This window comes from Eumetopias jubatus, unplaced genomic scaffold (genome assembly GCF_037043125.1).
Source record: "Eumetopias jubatus isolate StellerSeaLion01/CBP00866 unplaced genomic scaffold, mEumJub1_p1.0 scaffold_12, whole genome shotgun sequence".
Classification (NCBI taxonomy): domain Eukaryota; kingdom Metazoa; phylum Chordata; class Mammalia; order Carnivora; family Otariidae; genus Eumetopias; species Eumetopias jubatus.
The window spans coordinates 73,293,834-73,311,003 of record NW_028274818.1 but is presented as its reverse complement, the minus strand read 5'-3'; the positions used below and the strand labels follow the sequence as shown (position 1 = coordinate 73,311,003).

Sequence of the window (17,170 nt, the reverse complement as noted above, 5' to 3'; positions counted from 1 at the left end):
TCAGAGTCATAAGGAACAATAATCTGTTTTCCCTATAAAAAACAGAATATACTGAGCAAAGGAAAGCACCAGTCTAATTTGTTCCTCAAATTTTCACAATAGTGGAATTGATACAAAAGTCCAAAATATTTCACATGGTTTGACGTTTTTTATCATGGTAAAATATGCACAACACAAAATTTACCACTTTTGGGGCGCCTGGGTGGCTCAGTTGGTTAAGCGACTGCCTTCGGCTAAGGTCATGATCCCAGAGTCCCGAGATCGAGTCCCACATCGGGCTCCCTGCTCAGCAGGGAGTCTGCTTCTCCCTCTGACCCTCTTCCTTCTCATGCTCTCTATCTCTCATTCTCTCTCTCAAATAAATAAATAAAATCTTTTAAAAAAAAACCAAAAAACAAAATTTACCACTTTTACCATTTTAGAGTGTACAGTTCGGTGGCATTAAATGCATTCACAACGTTGTGCAATCATCACCACCATCCATTTCCAGAACTTTTCATCACATAAAACATGACATCTTGTTACACTCCAGGTGTTTCGATCCACAACAGAGCTCAGGCACAATTATCAATTTGGACTTTGTTCAACCACAGATAAAAAAGGGAGAAAAGGGGAGCAGGCCCATGAACTCTGTGATGGATGGTGTTCGCGGCATGACAGGGCTCCGGGTCCTGACACTGCTGCTGCCTGCCCTGCTGGGCTGGGCCAGCTGCCACCCTGTCCCCGGGAGGAAGAACTTCAACAAGCTGCTGCTGATCTCCTTCGATGGCTTCCGCTGGAACTACGACCAGGATGTGGACACCCCCAACATGGACCGCCTGGCCCGGGAGGGCGTGAAGGCCAAGTACCTAACACCACCCTTTGTGACAATGACCTCCCCATCCCACTTCACCACCATCTCCGGTAAGTTCCGCTCTGCAGCCAGTCCACCAATGCTAGTGGAAGCCCCAGTGTCTGTCATTCCCTGAAATAGAGCCCATTCTCAGTGAGCTCTTGGGAGACTGAGGCAGTTCATGCAACTGGAAGAAGCACTAGCTTAGAATATTCTGGTTTCTAAAACCCACTGGCTACAGGGCACCAACCTGCAGACACAATCAGGACCACAGCTACAGCCTCTCCAGCCCCTGTTCCCTGCTCCCCGGGCCCACCCACCCTCTACCCTGCCTTATATACAGTGGCTGGTGATCTTTTCCAAAACTAAATCATTAAAAGAACTTTATAAAAATAATAAAACATTAAACTTTAAAGAACTAGATTAGATTAGATGACTCCCTGGCTTATTATTGAAGAGCTGGAGGGACACCAATGCTCTATGGGTCTTTTGGGGTTTGTTTGTTTGTTTGTTTTTGGTTTTTAAAGATTATATGTATTTATTTGAGAGAGAGAGGGAAAGCATGAGCGGGGTAGAGGGGCAGAGGGAGAGGGAGAAGCAGACTCCCTGCTGAGCTGGGAGCCCAAACATTGGGCTTGATCCCAGGACCCCGGGTTCATGACCTGAGCTGAAGGTAGACATTTAACCAACTGAGCCACCCAGGTGTCCCATCAATGTGTTCTTTGAAAAGAATTCAAATCTTATCTTTCTGTGGCTCAGAAAGTCCCACGACCTGGCCCTTGACCCACTCTCTCCTGACCTCTCTCATCTTCTCTTCCCCTCACAGAGTTCTCTCCAGATCACAAAGGCCACCTGCCTGTGTCTCCACCCAGCCCCCACCTGCCTCAGGGCCTTTGCCCTTGCCAGTCTCCCCAGATCACCTGGAGCATGTAGTCCAGGTGAGACAGGAGAGACAGACATTAGACAAGTAAATACACTAATAGATCTCATTACAACCAGGAGAGGCACTGAGAAGGAAGAGGAGAGTTTCTCCAGGAGAAGATAGCAAGGGCAAATTGACTTGAAATTGGAGGCAGGGAAAGGCTGAAATGGGACGGTTGAACTGAGAATTGAGAGAGACCTCAGGAGACAAAGAGGAAGGAAAAGTATTCCAGGCAGAGGGAAGGGCATGTTCAAGGTCTCTGTAAGAGGAAAGAATGTGGTCGTTCCAGAATCCCAGTTGCCAAAATGCGAAGGATTTCACTATAATAAGAATAAGAATAGCTTCCATTCCTCCAACATAGGCCTGAAGCCGGGCATGTGCTAGGTGCTCTGACTTCAACATCTCTAATACAAAAATACTGCAAAGCAAGTGCTGTCCCCATTCCACAGATGAGAAAACTAAAGCTCAGAAAGGCTGAATAACTCATCAGTCACTGGGCCAAGAAGCAGGCAAGGGGGAAGCCAGGTCTGGAACGAGTGTGTCCCTGGCCACATAGAACTGGTTCTGCCCAGCTATGAGCCTGGGATCCACAGACCCCCCTCATGGGGTAGGGAGTGGTGCCTGGCAGCATGAGCCTCACCCCTACCCAGAGAACCACTCCCTTAGGGTCCAAGGCAGCTCTAGGAGCCTCTGAAATGATACACAAACTGCTGGTACCTTTTTGGGGAGAGGGTTTTATCACTTCCATCAGACTCTCAAAGGGGCCCAGAAACTTAAAAAATAAAGCTGAACAACCACTCAGAGGGAGATTTGCTGAGAGAGATTTTCCTACATGTAAACTCTTTGAGAGGCAAGTCATTTGGGAACTATTAGTGCCAGGAAACAGGAACTAAATAGCCCTTTTCTGGAGAAAGCGAATGCTACTTCCCAGTGGCATTAACTTCATAACATTTAAAAGATTTCCCATGGGCAGATTCTGGGTCCCTGAACACTGAGAATATGATGGGCACAAAATATTATAAGGCATGCCCACCTTTTATTTATTCCCAGAAGGTTTCCAATGAGAAGATATAAACAGTAAGAGCAGATTTTTTAAAAATTATAAAATCATTGCACCTCCTCTTCTACATTCATTGCCAGTGGGGAATGGAAATGGGTACAGTTTCAATGCAGAGTAATTTGGCAACAACCAATACAATCAGGAACATACAAATTTCCTTATTTGGCAATTCCACTTGTAGGACTTTATATATAGGCTGGGTGGAAAACGATATACACTGTACATACAAAGTTATTCATTGCATTGGCATTTGTAACCACAGGAAAAATAGAAACAACCTAACTAGCCACCCAGAGGGGAATGACTAAATAAAATACCAGACATCCATAGAATGGCATAATCTGTTACCATTAAAAGGAAAAATGAGGTAGTTCTTTGTGCCCTGATAGGAAGCTATCTCCAAAATGGATTAAGTGACAAAAGCAAAATGCAAAGAATGTGTGTATATATGTGTTCATATAATATAAATGTATGCATATGTGCATACAATTACTTATAGATGTATAGAGGACCTCTGGATAAATAAACAAGAAATTGGCAATACTGGTTCCTCCAGGGAGGACAGGGGGTGGGAGACTTTGAATTGTACCCCCTGTGTACTTTTTAGATCTTGGAGCATGTAAAATGTATTGCCTATAAATAACAAAATAATCTTTTTACTTCACCCACTGTGGAAAAAAACATGTTCCTTTGAACCCTCTATTTATAACCAGACCTGCCATTTATTGAGCAGGTGAACATTCACTCTGCTTCAACTTTAAAAAATGTTTTTCAACCCCAGCACTATTGACATTTGGGACCAGATTTTTCTCTCGTGGGGCAGGGGGGACATCATGTACACTGTGGAATGCCGAGCAGCATCCCTGGCCTGTAAACCCACTAGATGCCAGGAGCACCCCCTCCTCCCAATGTGACAACAAAAAATGTCTCCAAACATTGCCCAATGTCTGCTCAGGGAGCAAACTGGCCCCCAGCTGAAAACTCCTGCCTTGAATGGTGGAACCTAATACCTGGCTTATAAAAATGCTAAGCAGGTACCATCATCATCAGATCCTTCAATTCTTGTAATGGTGATATGAAGTCAGGACAGTTACCCTCTTTACAGGTGAGATATCCGAGGTTCAAAGATGTACAAATCTTTTCTGGGACAGAAGTTAAGATTCAAATTTAGCCCTGGATGGTTACAGACACTGATTCCTCAATCCCTGCCTTCCAGCATGACTATGACCCACCAGCATCTTTGATTCTAATTAAGTAATCATTCCAAACCCCTGTGAATGTTGCCCATCCTCAGAGCTTCTAGGAAACATATATATCCTCAATATGCTGTATTAATGAAACAGAGGCCACCCCAGGCCCAACAAAACCCCCAACATTTGTCTTTATGAGCTGGGTTCAAGCAGACCTCTGTCTGACTCCAATGTGGTAAAGAATCATCCATAATAGAAAAAATAATGAATAAAATTCGTGCTGCCAGCACCCAAAGACCTCATCAGATTCCAGGGTGTAGGCCTGACACAAAATATGATAAATGGGGCTCTCTTAGCTCAACAACTAATTAATTGGTGTTCTTATGTACACCTCTGGGCAATTTAACAGGGAAAAGAGGTGATGAGAAGGAACCTGTCGCACTGTTTCATATCTGAGCTGCATACGACACACAGCTCCAACACAGGCTCAGGTCCAAGAAGCCATGTGGCCACTCCTCTGAGCTTCCTAGACAGAGTTTAAGGGGCAGGGGCCAGGTCAAAGCCAGGAGAAGCCATGTCCCAGGCACAAGGATCCATGAGCAAGCCTCCCTAAGACAGCTGACTTAGCTGCCCAGGGTCAGAACTCTGGGCCTCCTAGAGCATCTGCTGCCCTCATGTGGGCAGCAGGGCCTCCTCATGCCTGGGGGCTATCAGGTGTGTGGATATCTCATCCCTCACCCCAGAGCCAAGGTCATATGACCCTCATCAGTTTTCCCTGCTGCTGGTAAAGAAAGTCTTCCTGGAGAGTGGAGAGTTTTTTTTTAGAGGGTTTCCAACGTATGCATTCCTTCAATCAACAATTACTGTTCTAGCATCTCTGTTGGGCCTGGCAGCGGGAACAGTGGCCAGCTACACTTAAGTGTCAGGGCTTGCCCCACAACACAGGCTCATGTCCCCTTGGTTCCCAGATCCCACAGATCTTTTGGGGGATGTGTTTCCTTTTCTTTGTAGCTCTGCCAGGGAGAAAGAGGAAGAGCTCTTTCTTGTGGATCCTTCTGCCTTTTTGTTTCCTTTCTCTGACAGCTCAGGAAATCAGACAGGGAAATGTGTTCTCACTCAGGTGAGCACCCAGGTGTGCCCCCCAAGCCTTTTTCTGCACCCTAGCTCCCCATAAGGGGCAGAGCTTAGCAGAAATACCCGCTTTCCATGTTTTCTCCCATGGCACCCTCTCCTTGAAGCAGGGAGGAGAGAAGTCCTGAGCAAGAAACTCAGGGATGGAGGATTTCTTAAAAACTGGCTATTTATTCAAAATATCCTACCTTATCACCTCTCCATGTGAGACAATCTTTGCATCCTTACAAAGAATGTGTATTTTTCCTCCAACTATTGGCCCTCCCATCACCACCTGCAAGAGGTGGAAGTGGGGCACCTATCTAGGATCAAAGCTCCCAAGTGCAAAGCAAGCCTTGGCTCTGGGGGAAACATTTTCCCTCCAGCTCCCCAAAACTGGACACTGGGCAGGCCTGCATTTTAATCAGCTTCGTCCCCTCCCCATTGAATGAGCCATTACTTCCTCCAAGTTAGTTTTCTTCTTCCCACCTGGCTTCATCACCCGCCACCCCCAATATCCATGTCTCTCACACAGACACACACAGACACACACACACACACACACACACAAACATGGGCTTGGCCACAGGACCTGGAAGTTTCTTAAAATAGAATGATGTATTAGTTTTCTATGGCTGCAGAACAAATTACCATAAACTTAACAGCTTAGAACAACACCCATGTATTATCTTTCAGTTTCCATGGGAGAGAAGTCAGCACCACTGAGCCTCTGCTCAGTGTGTCACAAAGCTGCAATCAAGGTGTCAGCTGGGCTGGGGTTCTCTCCCAAGCTCACGTGGTTGTTGGAAGAATCCATTTCCCTGCAGCTGTAGAACTCATGGCAGCTTGCTCCTTTGAGGCCGCAAGAGAGGGTCTCTCTGCTCTAGATCCTCTTTTAAGAGCTCACCTAAGTAAGGCCCACCCTGGAAAATCTCCCTTTTGATTAACTCAAAATGAACTGATTAGGGTTCAAGAGATCTGCAAAATCTCCAACTTTTCCATGTTCTGCTGGTTAGAAGCAAGCCACGGGTCCCACCCATGCTCAAGGGAAAAGAATTATACCAGGCTTATATATCAGGGGACAAGAACCTTGGGGGCCATTTTGGAATTCCGCCTAGCACAAACAGGTCCTTGATGGGGCTCAGATAAACAGGGAGTGAGCATCAGTCTTTGTATAAAGTCATAAGGTAACAGGGGACATGCCCCAGAGTGAAGCTCCAGAAAGCCTGCAGAATTATGGCTAACCCCTGAATCCTAGGGGGCAATGAATGTCCACGGAGGCTGGCCTCTCCAATCATAGTGTGTCACCTCATCAGTATTAGACCCTTTCTGTTGCTTAGGCAAAAATGAGGAGGCAGGGGGGGAATGATGAGGAGGAGGACATAAAGAAGGAGAAGAAGGGCACCTGGGTGGCTCAGTCATTAAGCGTCTGCCTTAGGCTCAGGTCATGATCCCAGGGTACTGGGATCGAGTCCCACATCGGGCTCCTTGCTCAGCAGGGAGTCCGGTTCTCCCTCTCCCTCTGCCCCTGCCTGTGTCCCCTCTCTCACTGTGTCTCTCTCTGTCGAATAAATAAATAAAATCTTAAAAAAAAAAAGGAGAAGAAGGAGGAGGGGGAGGAGAGTTATCAATTTGAAAGTATTTATAGTCATTTCCTAGGGCTGCCATAACAAAATACCACAAACTGGGCAGCTTAAAACAACATAAATTTATAGAGTTCCTGGCTGGCTCAGTCAGTGGAACATGTGAGTCTTGATCTCAGGATTATGATTCCAAGCCCTACATGGGGTGTAGAGATTACTTAAAAATAAAAAAAAAAAAATCTTTTTAAAAAAACAGAAATGTATGGTTTCACAATTCTGGAGTCCAAAAGTCTAAAATCAAGGTGTTAATAAAGCTGCACTCCCTCTCAAATCTGTAGGGAACCCTTCCTCTGTCTTCCTCACTTCTTGTGGTTTGCTGGCAATCTCCAGCATTCTGTGGCTTATAGATGCCACACTCTCATCCTCCATCCAATCCATAGAGTTCTCCCTGTGTGTCTATTTTCACAGGCCATCTTCTCATAAGGGCACAAGTCATTTGGATTAGGGGCCCAAACTGCTGAAGCATGACCTTATCTATAGTGGCCCTATTTTGAAATAAGGTCCCATTCTGAGGTCCTGGGGCTTAGGACTTCAAGTATCTTTTTTGAGGAACACAATTCAACCCACAACAGTATTATAAGACATAATTAATTGATAACTACAGGCATTAGTAATCCAGGTCCTCAAACTATGTCACCAGAGTGATCAATCTCTTTCTTTTCCCTCTCCCTCTCTTTCTCTATTTCTAAGAGTGACCACAAAATTCCCAATATTGGCTCTCATTGGGCCAATTTACTTCTCAAAACCAATCACTGTGGCCTGGGGTGGGGGGTGGAACAATGTTGAACACCCAAGCTAAGAATACATATCCACCCCCAGGTCAGGGTTAAGGGCGGTGGCAAGCACCACACAAACCACGTGGACTGCAAGTCAGAGACTGGTGGGTTCTCAGTAGAAAATCAAGGACTGTTATCAGAGAAAAGAGCAATGTAGGAAGGTCTGGCAGGAAGAGCCAAGGTCTACCTCACTAGCTTGATGGGGCTTTTGATATGGGGATGGGGGTGTGTAGTCCAGTGGCCTAGTACTCAGTCCCAAGAAGTCACACCTTCACCTGTGGGGCTGGCTCACAGAGCATGGGCTCCTTGTGGATTCAGTAACCACACGTGCAAACAGCCATCTCCCAGCATGGTCCCCCCAGTCTCCCTGAACTGTCCCAATTCCCTTCAGATCTCACCAAAATGAAAAGCCATTCTCTGAGGGTTAGCAGCTCATTCTGCTAGTTTAAATCACCCAATTCCTTCTCCCTCTCCAGAAGCCTGTACTTACTGCTCCATCACTGGTAATGATAGTGAACATTTTTGCAATCTCAGTTTTTATTGCAAAGTGATTGAGGACCAGTGAGAATAACTTATGCTGCTGAAACTAAGGAAATCCCGCCAAGCAAGTGGTGGGTGGATAGGAAGTCTTAACGGCAGCAGCATATATTTTTCTCCCCCAAGGAACCTACTGAAAATAAGAAGCTATCACCACCATGTTTCAGACAAAGGCTATGGAAAACGTAAGCTGTGATATTATAATTTGATCATTTTAAATCTAGTCAAATAGATATAGATCAGAGGCGAAAAGGGGACTCTGGTAACTAGAGGATGGTCGAGAATAATAAAAGTGAGGTCCTCTCTGCTCAACATTTTCTCCTTCCTTGAAAGGGTACTCAATGATGGGCTCAAGCTCCCTATCAGCCAGAAATTAAGTCTCTCCCAATTCCAGAACCCCACTAGGGCAACCCCAAAATCAGAGCCATCACTTGCAACTGTATATTGTGTACAACACAATTCTACGGAGGTTATTTTCGTGAATGCTATGTGGATGGTATCCCCTGGAGGTGCACAGGGAATAATTTGCACAAATGATCAGTTGCTTACATTCTATCCCAAAATCAATCTATAAGAGGTAAAAATTCCTCATGGATGTCATTACCAGTCATGAATCCATGACTCTCCTTCTACCTGAGAAGGAGCAAAGGAAGCATGGTCAAATATACTTGAATGAGCTTTAAGACTAGGGCAGGGTTCTCAATGTCTCACCACTGACATTTTGGGCCAAATCATTCTTTGTCTAAGGGGGGCAGTCTTGTGCGTTATAGAGTGTTTAGCAGCATCCCTGGCCTCTACTCACGAAATGACAGTAGCATCCCTCCCCCAATTGTGACAACCGAAAGTGTCTCCAGACATGGCCAAATGTTCCTTGGGGGACAAAATTACCCCCTACTTGAGAACCCTGGGACTAGATGTATAATACACAAATCACATGTAAATCAGAGAGCCAAAGGTCACCCATGTGACACTCTAACCAGTGAAAAAGAGTCTGAAAGAGGTAAAAGAGGTAGGGAAAGGAAATTAAATCCCTGCTGCTGATAACAATATAAGCCCAACAGATGTTGTTGGAAACCTAGTCAGAAGATGCTATAAACCTTAATCAGCTCCCATCCTGCTTCCCCAGAAATAACTCTCCACTGAAAAAGTCCTGGAAGTCGGGGCACCTGGGTGGCTCAGTCGGGTAAGCGTCTCCCTTCGGCTCAGGTCATGATCCCAGGGTACTGGGATCGAGCCCCGCATCAGGCTCCCTGCTCAGCGGGAAGCCTGCTTCTCCCTCTCCCACTCCCCCGCTTGTATTCCCTCTCTTGCTGTCTCTCTCTCTCTGTCAAATAAAAAAATAATAAAAAAAAAAGTCCTGGAAGTCAACAAAACCCCCAAAACATAGATGAACAAAGCAAAGAAAACCCAGATGGAGACAGAAAAGATGTGCTTCCAACTCCAGTCATTTCCACAAGGAGGGAAAAAAGGAAGTCTTGAAAATAAGGAAGGCTGGAAAACCAGGATTATTTCCTAACTTGTCATGACGTGAATCTCCAACATGTAGAAAAATCAGATGCCAATGTTTCAGGTCTATGGATTACACAGGATAAAGTGTCAGCCCAAAACACCACAGCAACTGAGCAAAAAATCATGACTGCTCCAAATCCCAATGCCTTGAGTAAGAGAAGTTGGAACCACTTGAGACTGACAGCATGGGTACATTAGTTTCCCATGGCTGCTATAACAAAGTACCATAAGCTGGGTGGCTTAAAGCAACAGAAAGTCTAGAGGCTAGAAGCCCAAAATCAAGGTATCAGTGGGCCATGCTCCCTCTACAGGTTCCAGGAGAGAATCTTTCCTTGCCTCTTAGGCTTCTGATCACTGCCAGCACTCCCTGATTTGTGGCCACACTACTCCAATACCTGCCTCCATGGTCACATTGCTTCCTCCTTTTCTATCTGTGTCCTCTCCTCTTCTGCCCCTTATAAGGGGGTTTAGAGCCAATATGGATAATCTCTTCACGTGATGATTTTCAGGATGATCTCATGTAAAAATCCTTAACTTAAATAATTATATCCGTGAAGACCTAGTTTCCAAATAAGGTAGCATTCACAGGTTCTGGGAATAAGAATATGGACATATTAGGGGCGCCTGGGTGGCTCAGTCGTTAAGCATCTGCCTTCGACTCAAGTCATGATCCCAGGGTCCTGGGATCGAGCCCTGCGTCGGGCTCCCTGCTTAGTGGGAAACCTGCTTCTCCCTCTCCCACTCCCCCTGCTTGTGTTCCCTCTCTCACTGTGTCTCTCTCTGTCAAGTAAATAAATAAAATCTTTTAAAAAAAAAGAATGTGGACATATAATTTGGGGGGTTACCATTCAGCCCACTATAGTGGTAAGAGGAGAAAATGAAGTGAGAAAAAAATGCAGGGGACAGATTCCATTTCTGTGACAGTGGTCAGTAAGGCAGGACAAGGGTAGAACTGTGTGTTAGAAGAGTTCCCAGATGGAACTTAAATGCAGCCAGCTGCTTCCAGCTACTCAAAGAGAGAAAGTTTCTGTTTTTGACAGCAGATTAAAGGAAGAGGTAGAGAGTGTGAAAGCCCATTCTCTGTTGGCCTAGTTCCTAAGGAATCGTGCCTCTGCCTTAGGGCCATTCTCAAGTCTTGTTCAAGGATAAAATGATTTATGGATGGCCATAATTAAAAAGCAATGTCAAAAAGAAGCAGCATCAGCGTTTTTCATTTGCACTTACACATGAGCAAGAGCAGTTTAGTAAAATGGGTATGCTAGGGTTTTATATTCTCTGTCCAAAAAAAGGGCTGCCATCATGAGTGCTAGTGTTGGAGACAAGCCTCAATTCTGTAGCAGGAGCTGAGAAGGTTTTAAATTTTGATTGGTTCACCTGTCCTCATTTCAAGTACCTTTGTTATGGGTCCAGTGGATTATCAATGGGTGGCACCCTGGGTGTGTAAACTTGGGTAAGTGCGGTTTTGAGCATCAGTGTGGGCTGTTTCCCATCAGTGTCTTGGCTGTGGTTCTCAATGAGCTTGTCAGCTCAAGAATGGAACATTGGGTTGATTTAAGGTGGTTGGTTGACTTGATTTGGCAACTGTTCTTCCTCACTGATTTCATACTAGCTGGTCAAAAAGACATTTTCTTCTTTTGTTTTGGGAATGTGAACTTAATGAATCACAAATCAGGAGGAAAATGAAGACATGCTTATAGTTTATACGGTAGATCAGTTTAAAGGAATTAGTGAATAACATAGAAGTTCCTCAAATTATTGTTAAATAAATAAATGCATTAAAGTGTGTCTATGCCCAAATGGACTATCTGTAAATATACACTGTTACACCTGAAAATTAGTAGGTATGAACACAGCAAATGTTTGGAGCAGAGGGGGAGGAATGCCCTTATTAAGTTATTAAGTTGTGGCATGGCTTCTTTTAATCCCACTAAAATATCTTTTTTCCCAAATTGACTTTGGACTAAATCAGGTTCTGTTTCCTACTTGTTCAGATCATACCTGGCCAAATGCAACTGGGGCAGAGGTAAGAGGGATTTTGTTCAATTAAATTCAACAAACATTTATTGAATGTCTAATGAGGGCAAATCTCTATGCTTTGTGCCAGGGAGACACCAGAATAAATGAGGCATAACCCTACCTACTCTTAGGGAGTTTGTAAACTAATGTAAAAAACATATTTGTAGACAATCATCTGAAATCCAAGAGGAAATGAGATGGATGCTAAGTGGAAAGTATAAGCAGGATGGAATGACATGAGTGCCGTGTGTCCCCAGTTCCAATGACACTCCCTGACAGCCCACAGCAATGCTACACAGGCACCCATTTCTTGTATGATCTGAAGGCCCATGAAGGTTTGCATCTAGACAGGTCTAATCTAGGTCTACAGTCTAAGTCATGTCAGTCCTGACCTTAGGATCAGGGAATAAAAGGAGTGGTTTTCATCTATCACAAGCCAAGGAATAGCCCAGAACATTGGCAAAACCTGAAAACTTTGCAAGTTCTAGAGCAGGGCTTCTGGGCCAAGAATCCAGGACTGAGATGATGAGAAAAGGCAAGTCATGAACCATCTCAGCCATTTTTTCATCATCATAATCAAAAAAGGAAAGAACTTCAACAGTCTTACTAGGTAGATGCCAGACCCTATTTTAGTTCAAACTTTGGAATTAATCTCTCAAGCCATCTAACAATGGCCAAAATAGTGGTTTGTCCACAACAACATAACTGAACAATACTGCTCACTTATTTCCAAGTGCGTATCATGTGAGAAGTTTAGGTCATTAACAAAAAAGCACTAAGCAAACTCAGGCTACATGATCCTTTCAGCAAGGTAACTGATAATGGATACAACCGGGGCAGGCTATCATAAAACCACCTCTATCTACTTCTGTCCAAGCAGTGAAGTGCTTAGTTTTAATAGTCAAAAATCACGGCAGATACAGTTGACACTTGACCAATATGGGGGTTAGTGGTGGTGAAGCCCCACACAGTTGAATCCATGTATAACTTTTGACTCCCCAAAATTTTTTTTAAAGATTTTTATTTATTTATTCATGAGAGAGAGAGAGAGAGAGAGAGGCAGAGGGAGAAGCAGGCTCCCAAGGAGCAGGGAGCCCGATGCGGGACTCAATCCCAGGACTCTGGGATCATGACCTGAGCCGAAGGCAGACGCTTAACCATCTGAGCTACCCAGGCGCCCTTGACTCCCCAAAATTTAACTACTGATAGCCTACCATTGACCAGAAGCCTCAGCAATAACATGGGCGATTAACACATATTTTATATATTATATTCTATATTCTTACAATAAAGTAAGCTAGACAAAAGAAAATGTTATTAAGAAAATCATAAGGAAGAGAAAATACATTAACAGTACTGTAGTATATTTACCAAAAACAATCTGGTGTATAAGTGGACCCACACAATTCAAGCCCGTGTTGTTCACGGTTGGACTGCATTTGCACTTGCCTTCTACCAGGCTCCAGTGTCACCTCCTCTGTGCAGCCTTCCCTGATCCCCTCTTTTCTGTGTTCCCACTGCACTTTGTTCAGCATCTATTGGAGCATTGATCACCAGTTATGTCGGGGAAAAACAGCCATAAAACACAGAAATACTTTCACACTAGCTCAAGGGAAAGGACTGCCCTGCAAGGCTCTAACAGGCAAAGTCAGGCAAGGGAACCAAATGAGAGACAATCAGAGAAAATGGAAAATGGATTTAGAGAAACCAGACCTTATGTATCTGGCTCTCAGAAGCCCAGTGTTCTAATCAGCCCCAGGAACTCTCCTGTCTCTGCTTCACTCACTCACAACCAGCTTTCTCTTTTTGCCCAAGGCCCATCATGGTAGGCTGCTCGGAGCCCACAACCAGTAGACTAGTTACTACATCTCTTGGTTTAAGTCTTGAGAGAGAGAATTGGGTTTCTCACCAACCAACTGAATGTGGGGAGGAGATGCCACATGTTACAAATATGGTGCCTAGACCTGCCTCTCAGCAAGGCCTGTAAGTAGGGCAATCTAAGAGAAGGTGCCTGTGAGCATTGCAGGCACCCCAGAACATGCTCTCTCTCTCTCTCTTTTTAACTCTCTCTCCCCTGTCCCCTAAGCTGTAAATGCCATGGGACAATCAAGGATAATACTTGGCTCAAAATGTCTGAGAAAGAGAGGATTTGGATTAAACACTGGAATTGATGGTTTCCTAAATTCACCCTGAAGTATTTGGGAAATAAATAAATGTCAGTCTCTGAGAATCAAGAGAAAGAAGTCAAATCTAGCTGGGTTGGTTCCCACACTTGAAAGGCTTGGTTGGGTGAATTTACCCACACCTTGCCATAACTGGCATGGTGTGGGTGTATGCATTGTACCCTGATAAAAGCATAATTAGCAAGCAGCAGGAATCACGTTCTCTAGGAGAGCTCACCCTACTTCCTGTTTAACTTGCATAATTACCCACATCACAGACATTGAAATGACATGGATGACAGACTCTCAGAATGGATAAAGCCAGAAAGGCCCTTGGAAATCATTAACCCTCTCATTTTACAGAGGAGAAAACTGAGTCCCAGAGAGGGAGCAAATGCTTACAAAAGCCAAAACCAAAACCAGATGTCTCGCCTCTGAGAGCAGCCCCCCTTCTGTAGCATCATACTGTAGTGAGGACAGCGTCATCTGACCCAAGTGAAACCAGTTCCTTTGCAGGTACTGGAACTCCAGGCATGGTCAACAGTGTTGCCTTCACGTAGCTTTTCCAGCCCCATCCCTGATTGTCTCCAGAGTTGAAAATGCAATTTTAGTAAAACTGATTGCCACTCCCTGCAGCTGTTCCTTTCTTAGCTTTTTCCCTCCTCTGTCTTGTTCTGCCCACATTCCAGAACTGGCCCTTAACCAGGATAAAGAGCCTTGAGCAGCAGGAAGCAGGAACCAAAGGGGCAGTGGAAATTTCTGCTGGGTCATTAGTGGTCCCTAGCTGCTGGCTGGATTTAGAACATGCCTTTAAGTGTCTGGGTGGAAATAACCCAAAACCATGGAGAGTTTCCTTTGTGCAATTACTGGGACTAGCCATGCCACAGAATAGAAGGGTCATGCCCCATGAACTCATTTAAGGTTAGGTGTTTAAAACTTGGGTAACATCTCTTTGAGGGGAAAATGGATTCTATGATTGGTTCCCAGGCTCGTCTACTTAACTGATATTATAATTGACCTCTGTGTCCCAGAGTCTGGAAGCCAGAATCATTAAGGTCCAGGAGGGTTAAGTTTCTGTGTCTGTGGCATCCTCTGCTTCTTCCAATCCCTCCTCCAAATCCTCCCAGTGGCTTTGGGCCCCCAAGCTTCCCCAGATAGTGGAGTACTCCAGGTTTTGACAGCTGTCTGTCCTCCCTTTGGTCCCTCAGGGGAGTTGCTATCAACCCAGATTTTGGAGTAATGGGCAATCTGCTAGAACTAATCCACATGCATGTGTGAATGACTAACAGCCCCTGAAACAGTGGTTCTGACATGTCAGTGGGACATGTCTGTGGGCACTAGAACCACCTGGAGAGCTTATGAAAATGCAGGCTCCCAGACCCCACCCTAGAGGTGTGGATTCAGCAAGGGCTAGAGTGGAGACCAGGGAATTTGTGAGGGTTTTTTGTTTGGTTGCTTTTTTTTTTTTTTAATTTATTTGAGAGAGAGAGAGAGGCACGAACAGGAGGAACGGGCAAAGGGAGAAGCAGACTCTCTGCTGAGCAGGAAGCCCGACTCAGGGCTCAATCCCAGGACTCTGGGATCATGACCTGAGCCGAAGGCAGACGCTTAACCCACTGAGCCACCCAGGCGCCCCGGGAATTTGTGTTTTTTAACAAGCAGTTCAATTGATTCTAATGTTGGTGGTATGGATAAATACTAGACTAGGTGAAGTGCCAGATTTTTGTAATTCCAGGGTGATTTGATCCTTAGTGGGCAGGAAGAGTCACATAGAACAGAATCCAGGATTTGCGGGGCAGGGGGGTGGTGGACAAAAACAAGGCAAAAGCAAGCTACCGCTGGGTGAATTGTCTCTGTGCTTCCATTTCATCTACTGTGATATGGCATGGCTCAGCCATGAGAAAGCTCAGATACTATAACAACGAAACAATTTGTTGTAGATTTCAAAAGGCTTCCATTACTCAATCGTGAGGCTTGAAAACTTCTTGCCCACTTCACCCCCACCTACTCGTAACAAAGTACTCTCAGTTGTGGTATTTGACAGCCCTGCCCCCTGACATACAGTATAACAGAGAGATTAAGACCCCAGCCTGTAATGCTCAATACCATCAGTCATTCGGGAAATGCATGTCAAACCCAATGAGCTATCACTGTACATCCACTAGGTTGACCATAATCAAAAACAGGAAGATAACAAGTGTTGGTGAGGACATAGAGAAAATGGAACTCCTGGACGCTGCTGGTGGGGATGTAAAACGGCACAGCCACTATGGAAAATAGTCTGGCGGTTCCTCAAAAAGTTAAATATAGAGTCATCATATGGGGGCTTTACCCACCAGCAGCCTGGCAATGACTCTGAGCCAGTGGAGAGCTTTCCCTTCTTGGTTCCCATGACCATCAAGTTCTAGTCACAGAATGTCTTGCCTTGATTTAACTTGGAAATAGGAGAAATCATCACTATCTTATTATAATCAGTAGGGTCACCCAGAGGATTCTGTCCCAGCAGGTAAGGAAGTGTACTCAGCTATCCCCTTGGATCTTTTGGTTCACTCTTTAGACTGCCCCCCAACATGCATCCCCTTTTCCCTGGTACAATATAAGATCACAGGTTTTTTCTATACTAGTTCAATTCTTATGTTTTCAAGAATAATCTAGCTTAATCACATTCTCCAACATCTGCCTTCCTTCTTTAAGTAGAGAGAAATAAGTCTATACCCATGTATGTCTAGAAATCCTTCCTGATTCCATTGTTTTCCTCAAGCAGCATGAAAGTCCTAGGAAAAACCCTGGGATGTTTGCCAAGAATTGGGCCCACTGGATATTCAATATTGAATCAGATCATCACAAGCAGAAGATAAGGAAAGTCATCCCACAGGAAATATCCAAATTCCAGGCTCTTACCTTCTGGACACAGAATAGCCCAAGTAATCTGGCCTCCCCATGCCCTGCCTTCCCTCCCACATCAGGCTCCACAGCCAATCCCAGCTTCCTCCAGGACTGTGAGGTCTGTTCCAGGGAGCAGATCCAATTTGGCTGTTGTGAGAAGAAATTAGCCCTTCCTTTATGCCTACCAACGTTTGTACCTCCAGAAAACCAAGTCTGAAGCCCCAGGGTAGCCACCTGGAGCAAAAATCCCCCAGAAGAAATAGGCCAACCAGAAGAATATTGGGGGAGGTCTTAAGATCACTTTGATACCCTGGCAGTATCCATTTGTAGAACTTATCAGTACCTTCCCTCCTTCATTCCCAAGGTCGCTGGATTGAAGATCACGGAGTCATTCACAACATGATGTTTAATACAGAGACACAATGGAAGTTCTCCCACAAAACGACACAGAACAAGACTGAGTGGTGGGACAATGGTGTTCTCCCCCTCTGGATCACAGCCCAGAGACAGGTACTATCAGAAACCCT

General features: G+C 44.9%; 1 protein-coding gene across 1 annotated transcript in view; it reads left to right on the top strand.

The window, feature by feature from the left end:
- The first annotated feature begins 653 nt into the window (after positions 1–653).
- Positions 654–17,170, top strand: part of LOC114219860 (ectonucleotide pyrophosphatase/phosphodiesterase family member 7-like) — a 29,334-nt gene continuing 12,817 nt past the window's right edge. Inside the window, exons 1-2 of the mRNA XM_088017062.1 lie at positions 654–903; positions 17,008–17,153. Coding sequence (XP_087873188.1) covers positions 654–903; positions 17,008–17,153 — 396 coding nt within the window. The remainder of the gene's footprint in view (positions 904–17,007; positions 17,154–17,170) is intronic.